Below are 13,338 nucleotides of genomic sequence, written 5' to 3' on the forward strand. Positions count from 1 at the left end.
ATCCAGCTTTGCCAACAGGAGGCAGAAGTCTCCAAAGAGTTGGTCAAGTACCTTAGCTAAAGGTTGGTGGCCAAGACCACCAAGTCAGTGGCCACTCAGTAATACCTCCTTAGAGATTATAGAAAGAGAAAAGGAGGCAGATGGCTATCACAGATACTTTGGAACCAGTGGGAAGCCAAGCCACAAAGCAGAAAAAGGCTCTTTGAAGGCCTGGGAAGAGAAGCCATCCCACCACATCGTCCTTCCCCCAAAACAGATTGTCACTTTGTCTTTTAGAAGGTCCTTTCTGAAAACTAAGGCCCCTGAGAAAGGCATTTAGCTGTATTTATCACTCTTCTTACAAGGGAATGCCTGCTATTTCCTCTGTGTGCTGCTGGGCCTTGAGAACTCAGGAAATGGCTCCCTCAATCTGGGGAGCAGCAGCTTACAATACAAGGAGGAAAAAAAGAGCCGGGAACTGGAGCCTGCTTTATTGCCACAGACTAAAATTTCTGGTGAAAAGAGCTCTGTGCTATTCCACATTAACAAGTCCCATTCCTCCCATTTTAATCCAATTCATTCCAATAAACACCTATCAAATGTCTACAGTATAGATAATCCCATGCCTGGCACTGGAGAGAGCTGGGCATGGCAGAGGCCCTGCTTTCAAAATATTTATGGGCAGCAAATAATTATGAAGGAAACAGAGTCCAAAAGAAGGGTCCAGGCAAGGAGGGGAGAACCCTTCCCCCAAGTGGTACAAAATCTCAGGTTAGAAAGTTTCCCAAGGGAAATGATGTCGGAGTTAGGTCTTAAGACATGTTGATGGTGTCACAGTCCAGTCCAGCAGAGGGGACAGAGAAGGCTCCATGTGAGTCGGAACCAAGTTTCAGCCAGACCAAGGAGAGCCTTGAGTGCCACAATCGTTTTATATTTAATTTGGCACCGGGAAGCCCCTGAAGGTTTCTTAAGCAGAATAATGACGTCATTATAGTGATCTATTTGGAAGATGACAACTTGAAGGCTGGCCTGGAGAAGAGGGGTCAGGAGCCCCTTCCCATAGTCAGAGTAAGGGCCCAAAGGTGGCAGCAGCTCTGGGAATGGAGAGAGGGAGCCACATGGCAGAGGCACCCAGAGATCCCAGGTAAGGAGGATACAGGGCAAAGCTGCCAGAGCAGGAAGGAGACAAGCATACTGCATCCTCCCAATAATAAATAATAATAATACCCATAGATACCCATAAGACCCATAGATAAGCAATAGATCTAATGTGGATCTTGAAGCCACAGGGGCTGGAGCAGATTAAGGTGATCTGACCCCAGGAGGACTGTTCCTCCCTGGAGATAAGAAAGTCAGGAGTTGTCCCTGGTAGAATCCTGGTCAGGAAAGCAGGGCAAAGGGCAGGAAACTCCTGGGCCAGGTCACAAAGGAGGGCTGGAGCAGCCTGGGGCCTCAAGGAGTGAACACACCTGGGAGGAGGGAATGACCTTTCTGAAGGAGTTCCAAAGCAGCAGGCCAGACCAGATTGCAGCTGAGAGCTCCCCAATGGGACCAGGGGTTTGGGGTGAAGAAACCCTCAAAGCCAGAAGAACTGTGTCTGAGAATGGAGCGTCATCCCCCCCAAGCACTTCCCAGGGCACCTATGTGGGCAGAGGCCCCGCAGTCAGGTTGGGGGGGGGGGGGCAGAGAAGAGAGCCAAAGAAAAACTGATCATTCTTCTCTGGGGAGAGCTGGAGAATGTACAAACGTGTGTACACACACACACACACACACCCACACACCCCTCCGGACAGAGAACCAAGACCAGTGATGAAGTAATTAGGCAATTTATAGAATGCACTGAAGGAGTAAACGAGTCACTGCACATGCAACTTGAGCAGGTAAAGGGGGCATGGCACTGGGCACCCAGGTGACAGAATTCTAGAGGCCCCTCGCAACTACAGCCAGCCCTTGACAGATCTGGAGGCAACTACCTAGTCCTATCCCAAGTCAAGAGTTTGTGCTCTAATTTATCCATAGCATCTCTCAATGTACAAACTGTTACATACAATACACCACATGGTATTAGACCTATTCTACAGATAGAGACAAAGCTCCAGAGAGTGTCTGCCTTGCCCAGTGATACAGCTGGAACTGGGGCTTCCCGGGGCCACATTAGGTGGGAGTGCTATGGGATCAGCCACAGGTAAGATTCTGCTTCCTTCTAAGTCACAGTCGCCGAGCATTTGCCACGTGCTCAGAACCAGGAGCCATAGGAAGGCAGTTATAGCCCTCCCTTAGGAGGCACCCCCCACAGAACAAGGTCTGCCAGCACTAGACAGAAAATTGAGCGTTTGGAAAGCTGGCAAAAGGCACCGGCAGTGGCCGAGCTGGGTCTCCAGGAAAGGAAGCCCAGAGGCCGGGAGCAGCTCTGCACAGGTATCCCTTGTGTGCCCACTCTCCTGGACAATGGGCCCCTGTCTTTCCTTCACACAGGGCTGGCTGTAACCGGCTCCTCCCCGACTGGCTCAGCACTCCCTCCAGGAGCTCTTCTGGGGTTAGGAAAGAGCTCACAAGGCCCTTTTCTAATTCTAAAACCTGGGATCGCCACTACCACAAATGTTTAGTGCCCTGAAACAATGATTCTAGTCTCTTCTCTCTGGAAGGGAAAAGAGAAAACAAAGTGTGGGTCCTCACTCTTACTGCCAGCTCATGAAGAGGGCTTGGGAAAGGGCTCTTTCCATCATGGCTACCATGTGCACTGGAAAACAGGCAGGGCAAGACAGACATGGCAAAGAAATCTCTGCAATTGGAAGGAAGTCAGGAAATCGGCTTTCCACTGCTGGAGCTCATTATTCCTATGGTTCTGGAGAAGTGCTACCTCCTGGACAAGCCTTAGTTTTTACATCTCTGAAATGGAAATAATTTGATTTGCCCTAAAGCTCTGTGACCTCTACAGCACTAATGAAAGGCATGAGCCAGAGGGTCTGGGGGAGTGGCCACCTCCTCCCCAAGCCCAAGGGCCCATCTTTTACCCGCCTACTCAAGCAAGGCTCTCCAGACTTCCCCATGATTTCTTGGGCCAGAGCTGGCTAGCTTGGCTTGGCCAAGTGACCCAATGAGAACTGCAACCTGGATCTCCTACAACTGTAAACCAGCTTCAAAAACAAGATCAACATTGATTTGACTTGTTTTCCCCATCACAAAGATTACTTCCAACTGTCAAATGTTGTTTGTTTGTACCACAGATTTATTGAAGCCAACAAAAGTAATTTAGAGTTTAGAACAGCTCAATCTCCTGTTTTCTGCCCCTTTGCTAACATTTCCTGCCCTATCCCCAACGAATTTCATTTTAAAAAGGATTTCCACTATAAACCGCCATTAAGGCCTATTAGAACCCTAAGTCTTTTTTAGGGATAGCCCACCAATCAATGGTATAATCTGCCCACTTCCCTTCCCATTGTCTTCTACCTAATTGATAACACCCTTTCCTTTACTAAAAACCCACATGGATTTAGCCTGCTCCTATTAACCGTATGACAAAATCTTTCCCCCCTTTGGGGATAAAGTCTTTTCTTGGTAATAAGGGGCTATTGCTATTTTCTTTAAACATCCCTTCGATTAAGGATAAGGTATCTTGGGGGAAAAGTTTTAGGAAAATTTTATAAGGGATAAAATTAGCTAAGGCCCACGTGAAAACCATTCCATCAACAGAAAGAACGTCTCAAAGCTAATCTTCCAGTTTCCAAATATAATTTTAGTTTCCAATTAATGTAATGGAAATACTACTCATACTGGGACTGATCTCCCTGGGCCATTGTTAGAAACTGCTTTGTAAACTTTGAAAGGCAACAGAAAGGTGAGCCACAGACTACGAAGGAGAATTACAAAGGCCCAGAAAACAGATGGACATGCCAAAATTTCCAAGTTGGAAATTTCAGGTTAATGTTCTACTTTAGGGTAACCAAAAAGAGGAAAAGGGAATTTGTCCAATTCCCTGTAGAAAAATAAAACCAAATTCCTCTCCTCAACTTTTCTGAAGGGAAAAGTCAAGAATTAGAGCTTCAGATGAGGTCTGCTTTTCTAGTTTACAATTTTGTTTATAATTTCCAGGAGTTACTCCTGTAGAGGCAGCAGTGGCTCCCTTGGGCAGCTTGCTTCCTAGACATTTCTCTGGTGGCTGGGATAAAGTGGCCTGGGTTTCAAATGTGAAAATGATGTTCCTTTACCCTACATCAAAAACCTCCCTACATCTTCTAATTCCCCAGAACCAATGAATGGTGTACATTTACAAGAATAGCATGGTTAGAGCTAACAGCAGAGGATTTGCAGGCAGAGGACTTGGATTAATTGGGGACCTACTAATTTGCCTATAAAATGAAGGGGGAATGGACTTTTTAAAAAAATCTCATTCATTCCAAGTCTAAATCTATGAACCTATGATTACAATCCTTCAATCCTAGAAAAAGCAAATGGGTTATTCACCAGACTCATTACTGCATATGCACAGACTCAGAGTAATGAACTAGTCAGTCTGAGATGGGATTTAAACCTCAGGTTCCAAGATACCACAGTCCCTTCCCAGACTGCTTCTAATCAAGTAGTAGTAATAGGTAACATTTATAAAACATTTTGAGTTTTTCAAAATGCTTTACAATTATTATCTCATTTAGTCTGTTATTATTCTCATTTTACAGATGAGGAAACTGAGGCATACAGAGCTGTGACAAACTCAAAGTCACACAGCGAGGAAGTGTCTTGAGGGCAGATTTGAATTCAAATCTTCCAGGTTGCAGTTCCAGTGCTCTGTTAGCATTCAGAAGATATATGAAAAAGCTAAAATAAGATTTAGGATTATTGGAATCTCCATAAGCAATAGAGTGATGGTTAAGTTTTAGATCAGGAAAATATGGGTAAGAATTTCATTTCTGACAAGTACCAACTACAGGACAACAAGCAAGTCAATAAGCCTCAGTTTTCTTATCAGTAAAATAATTAGTAAACATTTATTAGTAAACTATAATGACCAAGTATAAGGGATTCAAAAAGAGGTAAAAGACAAGTTCTGGGAGCTCACAATCTAGAGGCAGCACAGGCCACAGAGTTTTGCTATAAGGCTCAAAAGAAAATATGTAAATTACTGTAAAGTTCAACGACCTATACAAATTTTAATTATTGTTGTTATTACTACCTGCTACCCATTCTACTGCACAAAACTGCTGGGATACAATCAAAACAGACAGAAGAATAATTAGCCAACTCCAGGATGGTATAAGGCCAAAACAAGAGAGCATTCCCAATGAGGTGATGGGGCCAATTGCCCCGTCTCAATTCCCCTATCCAGGTAAAATCTCTAGGGCAAGCTCCTACCTGGCCAGGCCCCACCCCCACAAACTCCCAAACAAGGGTGAGATACAACCCAATTCAAGAATCGAGTTCCTACCATGCCAGTCAGCGCACAGGGCAAAGAAAGATTAAAGCAAAGAAAATGACTCTGGCAATATCATACACCGTGTCAGAGGCCAGCCAGGCTCCAAGGCCGAAAAGCCTGGGTTAGAGCTTCTGCCACTGGCTGTGTGACTTTGGACCAGTCACCATCTCTCTGCAAACCATTTCCTTATGCAAATGAGTTAAGACTAAATCTTCCTTCAGAGTTCTCCTCTGAGTTCTGTATCTAAGAGGGTCTAAGACCCTCTAAATCTGCGCCATCTTTCATCACAGGGAAACATGAGAAACCTTAATATGGGAGGTAATAAAATATGTTTGGGGAGGTGCAAATATGAGGAAGACAACCAACTGGATGCTCTACGGATGCCTCAATTCCAACATCATTGTACAGGAAGGATGGCAGTTTCTGCACATCGTGGGACAAGGTAAATGAGACAGCACCTTCTGTCTTGTTCTCTTCAGATGTATGAGGCTAAGCGTTAATCTGAAGGTCTCACCGTGGAGGCTGGTAGGTGCCAAACTGGAGAGCGTGTTTGGCTTGCACTCAGAAGACCCATCTTCCTGCATCCAAATCCAACCTCTGACACCCTGTGTGGCCCTGGGTGGGTCACTGCCTGTTTGCCTCGGTTTCCTCATCTGTAAAATGAGCTAGAAAAGGAAATGGCAAATCACTCCAGTATTTTGCCAAGAAAACCTCAAATGGGGTCACAACTGAAAAAAACAAACGGATTGAAGGTCTAATTATAACAGAGCAAAGAGCACCAGATTGGAGTCAAACATGAATTTGAATTCAGGTCCTTTATTATGTGATCTTAAGTGAGTAAGATCTCTCTCCTGGTCCATTTCATCATCCAACACATGGGGGAGGGCGAGGTTGGATGCAGTCAGCTCTAAGGTTCCCTTCAAGTCTGCAGTCGCTATAATGAGGCAATTTAACAGCTCTTCCCAGCAGAGTGGGGTATTGAACTGGGAGAATTGTGAGCTTCCAGAAAGCAGGGAATAACTTTGACCTTTCTGGGCATCCCTATCAGAAGGGACCGTACACAGTAGGCGCATAACAAATATTTCACATTTGGTTCACCTTCCCAGCCAGCCAATAAATGGCTGCACAATCTCAGGCAAGTGGATCCCACTGAGGGGGTTTTCTCTTTGATAGAATGAAGGAATGAGAATTCAGTTTTGAAGTACAAAAGTTTCAATTATTTAAATCCTGCAGAACAGAATTCCCTATAGTATAAGAGTATGGAGTTGAAATCTGACAGCAAGAACTCATTAACCACGTGTTGGGCGTGAGCAGCGAGACAGACTAGTTTAAAGTTCCTGTTCTCAAGGATCTTACATTCTATTAGGGAAATCTAAGACCTAGACTCTGGTTCTAGTCCTGGGTGAAAAAACAAAACGAACTGGCTCTGGGCTCTAGTTTTCCCACCAGTAAACAGAGAAAGGTTACATTGGATTTCAAAGGTCGCCTCCAACTTTAATGGTCTACTGATTCTATGAGTCATTCCAATTCCAGGTATGGTTTTTCTAGGAAGTGATGTAATCAATGAGGTCTAAGTGGGATTTTCATTCATTCGCAAAAATTGGTAGTAAATTTTAAAGGGGGGAGGGGGAACATCCGTGGAACGCGGCGATTCCCACAAGCGCCGGCGGCGAGGACACAGGAAGCCAACACTTTAGCCAAATCTACAATCCCAGCGCATTCCGGAGGCGCTCGTGGGGGGCCGGCCGGAGGCGGAGCGGCGGAATCCCCCCACACAAAAGAGCGAAGCTGTGAGTGCCCTTCCCGGCCCGGGGAGAAAGGGAGACCCGCGGCGGAAGGCGGGCGGGGGAAGCCACGTTTCCACCTCCAGGCCACGCCAGGCCAGGGATTCCTGCCTAGCTCGTCCCCACCCAGCTCTCCAGGGCCTGTAAAGATACACTTTTTCCAATCAGAGAAACACAAGCCGTCAGCCCTTATCAAGCGCCTACTGTGTGCAGGCGCAGGAGCACAATCAGTGCCGGCCCCTTACAAGCGGCCCCGCCAAGGGAGCACCCCTTCCTCTTACCCAACCGAGCGCCGGCCCAACTCCCCCGCCCCGGCCAAGGGGGGAAAGGGGGGCTTTTCATGTTCAAGGGCGCCGGGCATCCCCAGCACGCTTGGGACGCTCGACACAAACTCGCTACCGTAATTGCGGCTCGGAATCCCCCGCGCACTCACACTCTTGGAGCGGCCCACCCCCAAACTCGGCGGCCCTTCCCCCACCGGGCTTCCGGACCCCCTCCCCCCAGCCCCGGGAGGCCTCCCGAGCGCGGGCACTTCCCGTCCACGCCCCGACCCCGCCGCCGCCTCTAAGCGGCCCGGCCCGGCGGGCAGAGGAGCCCCGAGCTTCGGGGCCACGAGCACGCGGCGATGCCTGCAAGGGAGGCGTCGCGGACGGGGCTCACCCCCAAAGTCCCGGCCCCCGCCCCCGACCTGCAGCCCTCCACTCTGGAGGCGGCGCTCTAGAGGAGACCGCGTTTCCACTCCCGCGCCCGGCGCCTCCACGCCTGGGTCCCGGAGCGTGCCCGGCCGCCCACGTTGCCCCACGGCGGGGCAGGGCAGGCCCCACCAAGTTTAAAATGGTGCCTCGCGGGGTGGGGCGGGAGCCTCGGGGGCAGTCCGGGCTCCGGGGAAGGAAAGGGGAGAATCCCGGCAGGCGGGGCAGCCCCCCGGGGGCCGGCAGGGCCCCGCACGCCCGGGGACGCCCCGAGAGAGGCCAAGAGGGAAAAGAGCGCGGCCCCTTTAAGAGGCCTTCAAAGCGCTCAGGGGCCCCGGGCCTCTTCTCTTGCCCCGGTCTGGCGTGGGGGGTACCCTTCCCCAGAAAAGGCCATCCCCTCGGACCCGGTCCCCCGAGGCTTCCCCTCACGCCAGGTCCCGCCCGGCCCAGTCCCGGGCCGGCGGCTCCTCCTTACCCCACTGTCGGCCGCCTCCTCCCAGCTCTCAGCGACCTCCTCATCTTCCATCTTACTCGCCGCTTCCCCCCCCCCCCGCGCCTGCGCCCTGCGCCCTGCACCCCCGCCCCCCCGCGCTGGCGGCGCGCCTCCGCCACGGGCGCGGGCGCGCACGGCATCTCGGGCCTCCGAGGCCCCGTCTCCGCCCCCAGCCACGCCCCCACCCCGAGGCCCCGCTCATTCAGCTCCCGGAAGAAGTCCCGGGACAGCGTGCACGCGTTGCAGCCGGCGGACATTTTTAGAAAGGGCAGCCAAGCCTTTGAGACGCCATCTTTCTTAAGGGCAAATGACCTTACTACGGGGCGACAAAAGCAAAGTCCAAGATGTAGGGATTTTGAGTGTGGGCAAGTGACTCTTGCGGCGCCATGTTGTCTGAGGGTCGCGAAGTTCTAAGAACTTTTCGTCGGTGTTTGAAGCTCTTGGTCAGTGTACAAGTATTTCCAAGCACTCAGCCCCGTGTTCCAAAAAAGGTCAAGCCTGGTCCCTGCCTTCAAGGAGCTTTCAATCTAACACGCAAACATCTGTGTACCAACAAACCTAGAATAAACAGGAATACTCAACAAAGAGAGGCAAGAAAGGGGTCGGGAGAAATGAGAAGGGAAATCGTTCTAGGTGAAGGGGACGGACGAGATCTCGCCGGCTCCGAAACTCACACGCGGGCCTCCTCCTGGGAGCACTCCTTCCTTCAGGTTAGAGAGGGGGCTGGAGTCGGGAAACCCTCCCAGAGCCCCCACTTAAGGAAAGGGTCCGGGCAGTTGCCTCATCATCTCCCCCTGGCTGCCCTTCCTGAGCGTCATCGGGGCCTCCGAAACCTCATCCTCCAGCTCAATGAAATTAACTCGGAAACTCACGCGTACCTCCAGCACTGCGCTCCCCGCCCCCCCTCCCGCTTCTCCATACTTCCCCCTCTGCGCTCCCCCCACCTCATCTCCCGCGTTCTCTGTACTCCCGCCAGCGCGCTCCCCCCCCCCATCTTCTGCTTCTCTGTACTCCCGCCCGTGCGCTCCCCCCACCTCCCGCTTCTCCATACCTCCCGCCCGTGCGCTCCCCCCACCTCCCGCTTCTCCATACCTCCCGCCCGTGCGCTCCCCCCACCTCCCGCTTCTCGGTACCTCCCCCCCTGCGCTCCGCCACCTCCTCCTCCAGCAGACTAGGTGGGAGATGGACAGTGGGGAGTTCCTCCCAGAGCCTCCAGTCACCTCATTATTTCCTACTCTCTTGGGACCTCACCACGCCATTCTTTTTATCTCCAAAGTGCTGGCACATAGTGGGCACTTAATAAATGTTTGTTACTGGCTGCCAGAAGGAGAGTCGGGTGTAGAATGTTAAACTATTTGTTCCTGAAGGTGATGGGAGTTTGTGGTTGGAGGTAGGGAAGGAGTTTATTTCAGAAAGTTACTTAGGACGCTAAATGAAAGATAGACTGATTGGAGAGGAAATTTGAAGAGCCACCTGCAGACTGTTGCAATAGTCCTAGCTCGAGGTGACAAGGGTCTGAGCCAGAATGTGTGTGAGGGAAGAGGCTTATTTCGCAAAAGTGAAATTGACAGCTCGGGGCGACGTATGGGACATGGGGGAGGGGGTAAACTCTAGTAAGCAACTCAGCATAGATTTTGAGGCTGAGGCACGGGGAGGATGGTGATACTGTCACTAGGGAAGCTTGGGGCTGGTTTAAGGGAAAAGACAATGAGTTCAGTTTTGGAGATGCCGAGTTTACAAAGTCTATAGGAAATTCAATTCAAGATGTCTCTCAGGCAACTGGAGAGATTTAGAGGCTAGAGGTCAGCAGAAAGGTTAGGGCTGGACAAGTGGATCTGAGAACGATCAGCGCGGAGGTGATACAGAAACCATGAAAAGTAAGGAGATCACCAGGTGAAGTAATCTAGAGGGAGAAGAAAAGAGAACCCGTGGGGGATCCTCATAGTTAAAAGGTGGGACTGGGAAAGGATGTAGTCAAGGAGAGAGAGAAGGTACAGTCAGGTAGGGAGAGAACCAGAGAAAAACTGTCACAGAAAAATAAAAGAGAAAAAATTAAAGGAGAAGAGGATGGTCAGCGGTGGCTACAGAGAGTGAAGAAGGATGAGGACTGAGAAAACATTGGATCTGGCAACTAAGAGATAATTGGTAACTTTCCAGTTGAATGATGGGGTTGAAAGTCGGATTGTAGCGTTAAGAATAGAGAAGCTGTGATCTTGAACAGATCATTCAATCTCTGCCTCAGTCACTTTAACTGTAAAATGGGAATTGTAAGAATCGAATGAGAGATCTGCAAAGTGCTTTTATCATTGTGCCTTACACATAATCTTTGACTCTCTTTAACCATGAGGCGATTCAGGCCAATTCCAATAGACTTGTAATGGAAAGTGCCATCTGCACCCTGACAGACAGCTATGGGGAATGAATGTGGATCACAACATAGTCTTTCACCTTTTTGGTTGTCATTTGCTTTCTTGGTTTTCTCTTTTTTTTCCTCCTTTTTTAATCTGATTTTTCTCGTGCAGCATGACAAATGTGGAAATATGATTAGAAGAATTGCTCATTTAACCTGTAAGAAAGAGGAAGAGAGCAAAATATGGAACACAAAGGTTTGCTAGGGTGAATGTTGAAAACCGTCTCTGCATGTATTTTCAAAAATGAAAAGCTATTGTAAAATATATATATCAAAATATAAAAATAAATAAAAACACATAGTTCTATATAAATGCTAGTTATGATTATGATGGGAAACAGGGTGAAGACACCTATTGTAGACAGCCTCCTCAAGGAGGCTTTAGTCACAAAATGAAGGAGAATTATGGGATAATAGCTAAGAAATGGATGGATCTAGTGAGGGAGTTTTTAGAAACTAGGTTAGACATGGGTATGTTTATAGGCAGTAGTGAAGCAAGCAGAAGCTGACCTTGGAAACAGGAACCCCTTAGTTCAAACCTAGCCTCCAGCCCAAAATATCTGAATGACCCTGAGCAAGTAACTTCATTTCTTGGCATTCAGAGAAAGTGCTGCCCTGCATTGGTAAGAGAGTTTTCTTACCTGGAAAACCATACCAACAAAACCGGTGCTTATCCTTTGAACTGCATAAGAGTCAGCATTTGCAGAAAGAGCCCTGGATTTGGAGGCAGAATCCAAGTTTGAATTTAAATTCTACCATTTGTTTCCTCACTCCTGAAGCAAATCTCTTACCGTCTCTAGTGCAGCATTTCCTAATCTGTGAAATGAGAGTTGGACTAGATGAATTAAGGTCACTCTCAGTCCTGAGTCTAGGATCTTCTGAGTTGGAAAGTCAGGCAATAAGCATTTAAGTGCCTGCTATATGTCAGTCACTCTGCTGAGACATTTACAAAAATCATCTAGTCGGACCCTCGACTTTTACAGACAGGAAGAGGGAAAGGAACTTGTGAATTGGAGGGCTAAGCCATGATGTCCAATCATTCATCTCCTTGTTTCTCACCTGAGACTATTCTGATTTCTGCACAAATGCCTCCTGTTTTGGGTACCTCTCCCCTCTCTTTCAGCTTCCTTTTGTGTATTGCTTTGCCCTATTAGATTATAAACTCCTTGAGGTCAGAGAGATCTTTTCTACAAGTTTATTTACTATGTCCGGTAATCTTTGTTCTTTATCCCATTTTCAATCCTAATTCCTAATATTCCCAATTTTCAACAATCAACATTTTCCTATTTAGGAAAATCCCTAATTGCTAATATTCAACAATAGAAGTGAGGAAAGTGTGATATAGAAATAGTTAAATGAATTCAGACTCATTTCAGGAGAGAGCACTTAACCATTAGGGATCTCAGGTAGAACCTGTGATGCAGTTTGAGTGGTCTCGATTCCAGGTGGTCCAGACTAGAGGTTAGTGGCAATAACAAAGTTGTTAAGAATCCCCTTTAGGGGGCAGCTAGGTGGCGCAGGGGATAGAGCACCAGCCTGAATTCAGGAGAACCCCAGTTCAAATCTGGCCTCAGACACTTAACACTTCCTAGCTGTGTGACCCTGGGCAAGTCACTTCACCCCAACCTCAAAAAGAAAAAAAAAAAAAAAAAAAAAAGAATCCCCTTTAAATCGCCCAAAAGTTTTAGGAGTGAAAAAAATGAACTCGTTTCCAATTATTAGTTGCAAAATGAAAGTTTATTGTTGGATAGAAATCAGTTTACCAAGAGACTGACTTCTATAGTGGCAGCTCGATTGGAAAATGGAGTTTTGCACTGAGATAATGCAGTTCTCAGTGGACAGAAAGGTCCTGACAGCTGAGTGAGCGATCTAGATCCATCTGCAAAAAACCTTCGATGAAGGAAGCTGTTATATTGGGTGTCTTGGTGGGGGCTGGGACAGCCCAGGTTCTCCAGCTTAGATTCTTATCAGCCCAGATCTCCTATTGGAATTAACAACACTTCAAAGGGATGCTTTTTGACCAGGATTTCTAATTGAATCAAAGGCTCTGGCATCCTGGAAAGATAACTTGTCTAGGGGGGGTATGCACAGGAAGAATCTGAAAGGGAATCGCAGATCAAAAGGAATTACAGTTTCTTAAAGGGATCACAACCTGCTTCACCTGAACAGTTGGGAAGCTAGAAATTCCAAGAAGTAGAAATGTAGAGAGAGCAAGATCCTGGCATGAGAGAGCCTATGTAAAGATAAGAAGATGTGCTGAGTTCAGGAAGTAGGAAACAGACCAGTTTGTATGGGATATGCAATATATGAAGGGAAACAATAAGAAGCGAGCCTAAAAAAGTGAAAGCTAAATTGGTTTTAAATGTCATACTGAAAGTTTGTATTAAATCCTGGAAGAAACAGGGAGCCCCTGAAGGTTTTTGAGTAGGGGAGTGTCTTGTTCAGAGTGACATATTTTGGGAATATTAATTTGGCATCTGTGGAAAAAAATAAAGAGGGAAGTGACTGGAAACAGGAAGATCAGTTGGGAGTATTACACTAGTCTAGCCAAGAAAGGGGCTGCAACTGGG

At 48.0% G+C, this 13,338-nt stretch overlaps 1 protein-coding gene across 9 annotated transcripts in view; it reads right to left on the bottom strand.

Moving 5' to 3' along the window:
• SZRD1 (SUZ RNA binding domain containing 1) overlaps positions 1-11,927 on the bottom strand; it is a 30,336-nt gene extending 18,409 nt beyond the window's left edge. For 2 of the 9 annotated variants that reach the window (XM_074306138.1, XM_074306137.1), the window contains exons 1-2: positions 8,341-8,405; positions 5,848-6,054 (exon numbers count right to left, since the gene is read on the bottom strand). In XM_074306138.1, the coding sequence (XP_074162239.1) occupies positions 5,848-6,054; positions 8,341-8,391 (258 nt within the window). In that variant the 5' untranslated portion in view covers positions 8,392-8,405. Of the gene's footprint in view, positions 1-5,847; positions 6,055-8,340; positions 8,415-10,806; positions 10,925-11,409 lie in introns of those variants that run through there. The other 7 variants (XM_074306145.1, XM_074306144.1, XM_074306143.1 and 4 more) reach the window with 6 other exon arrangements.
• Positions 11,928-13,338: the final 1,411 nt, after the last annotated feature.

Source organism: Sminthopsis crassicaudata, chromosome 3, assembly GCF_048593235.1.
Source record: "Sminthopsis crassicaudata isolate SCR6 chromosome 3, ASM4859323v1, whole genome shotgun sequence".
In the NCBI taxonomy this organism is placed as follows: Eukaryota; Metazoa; Chordata; class Mammalia; order Dasyuromorphia; family Dasyuridae; genus Sminthopsis; species Sminthopsis crassicaudata.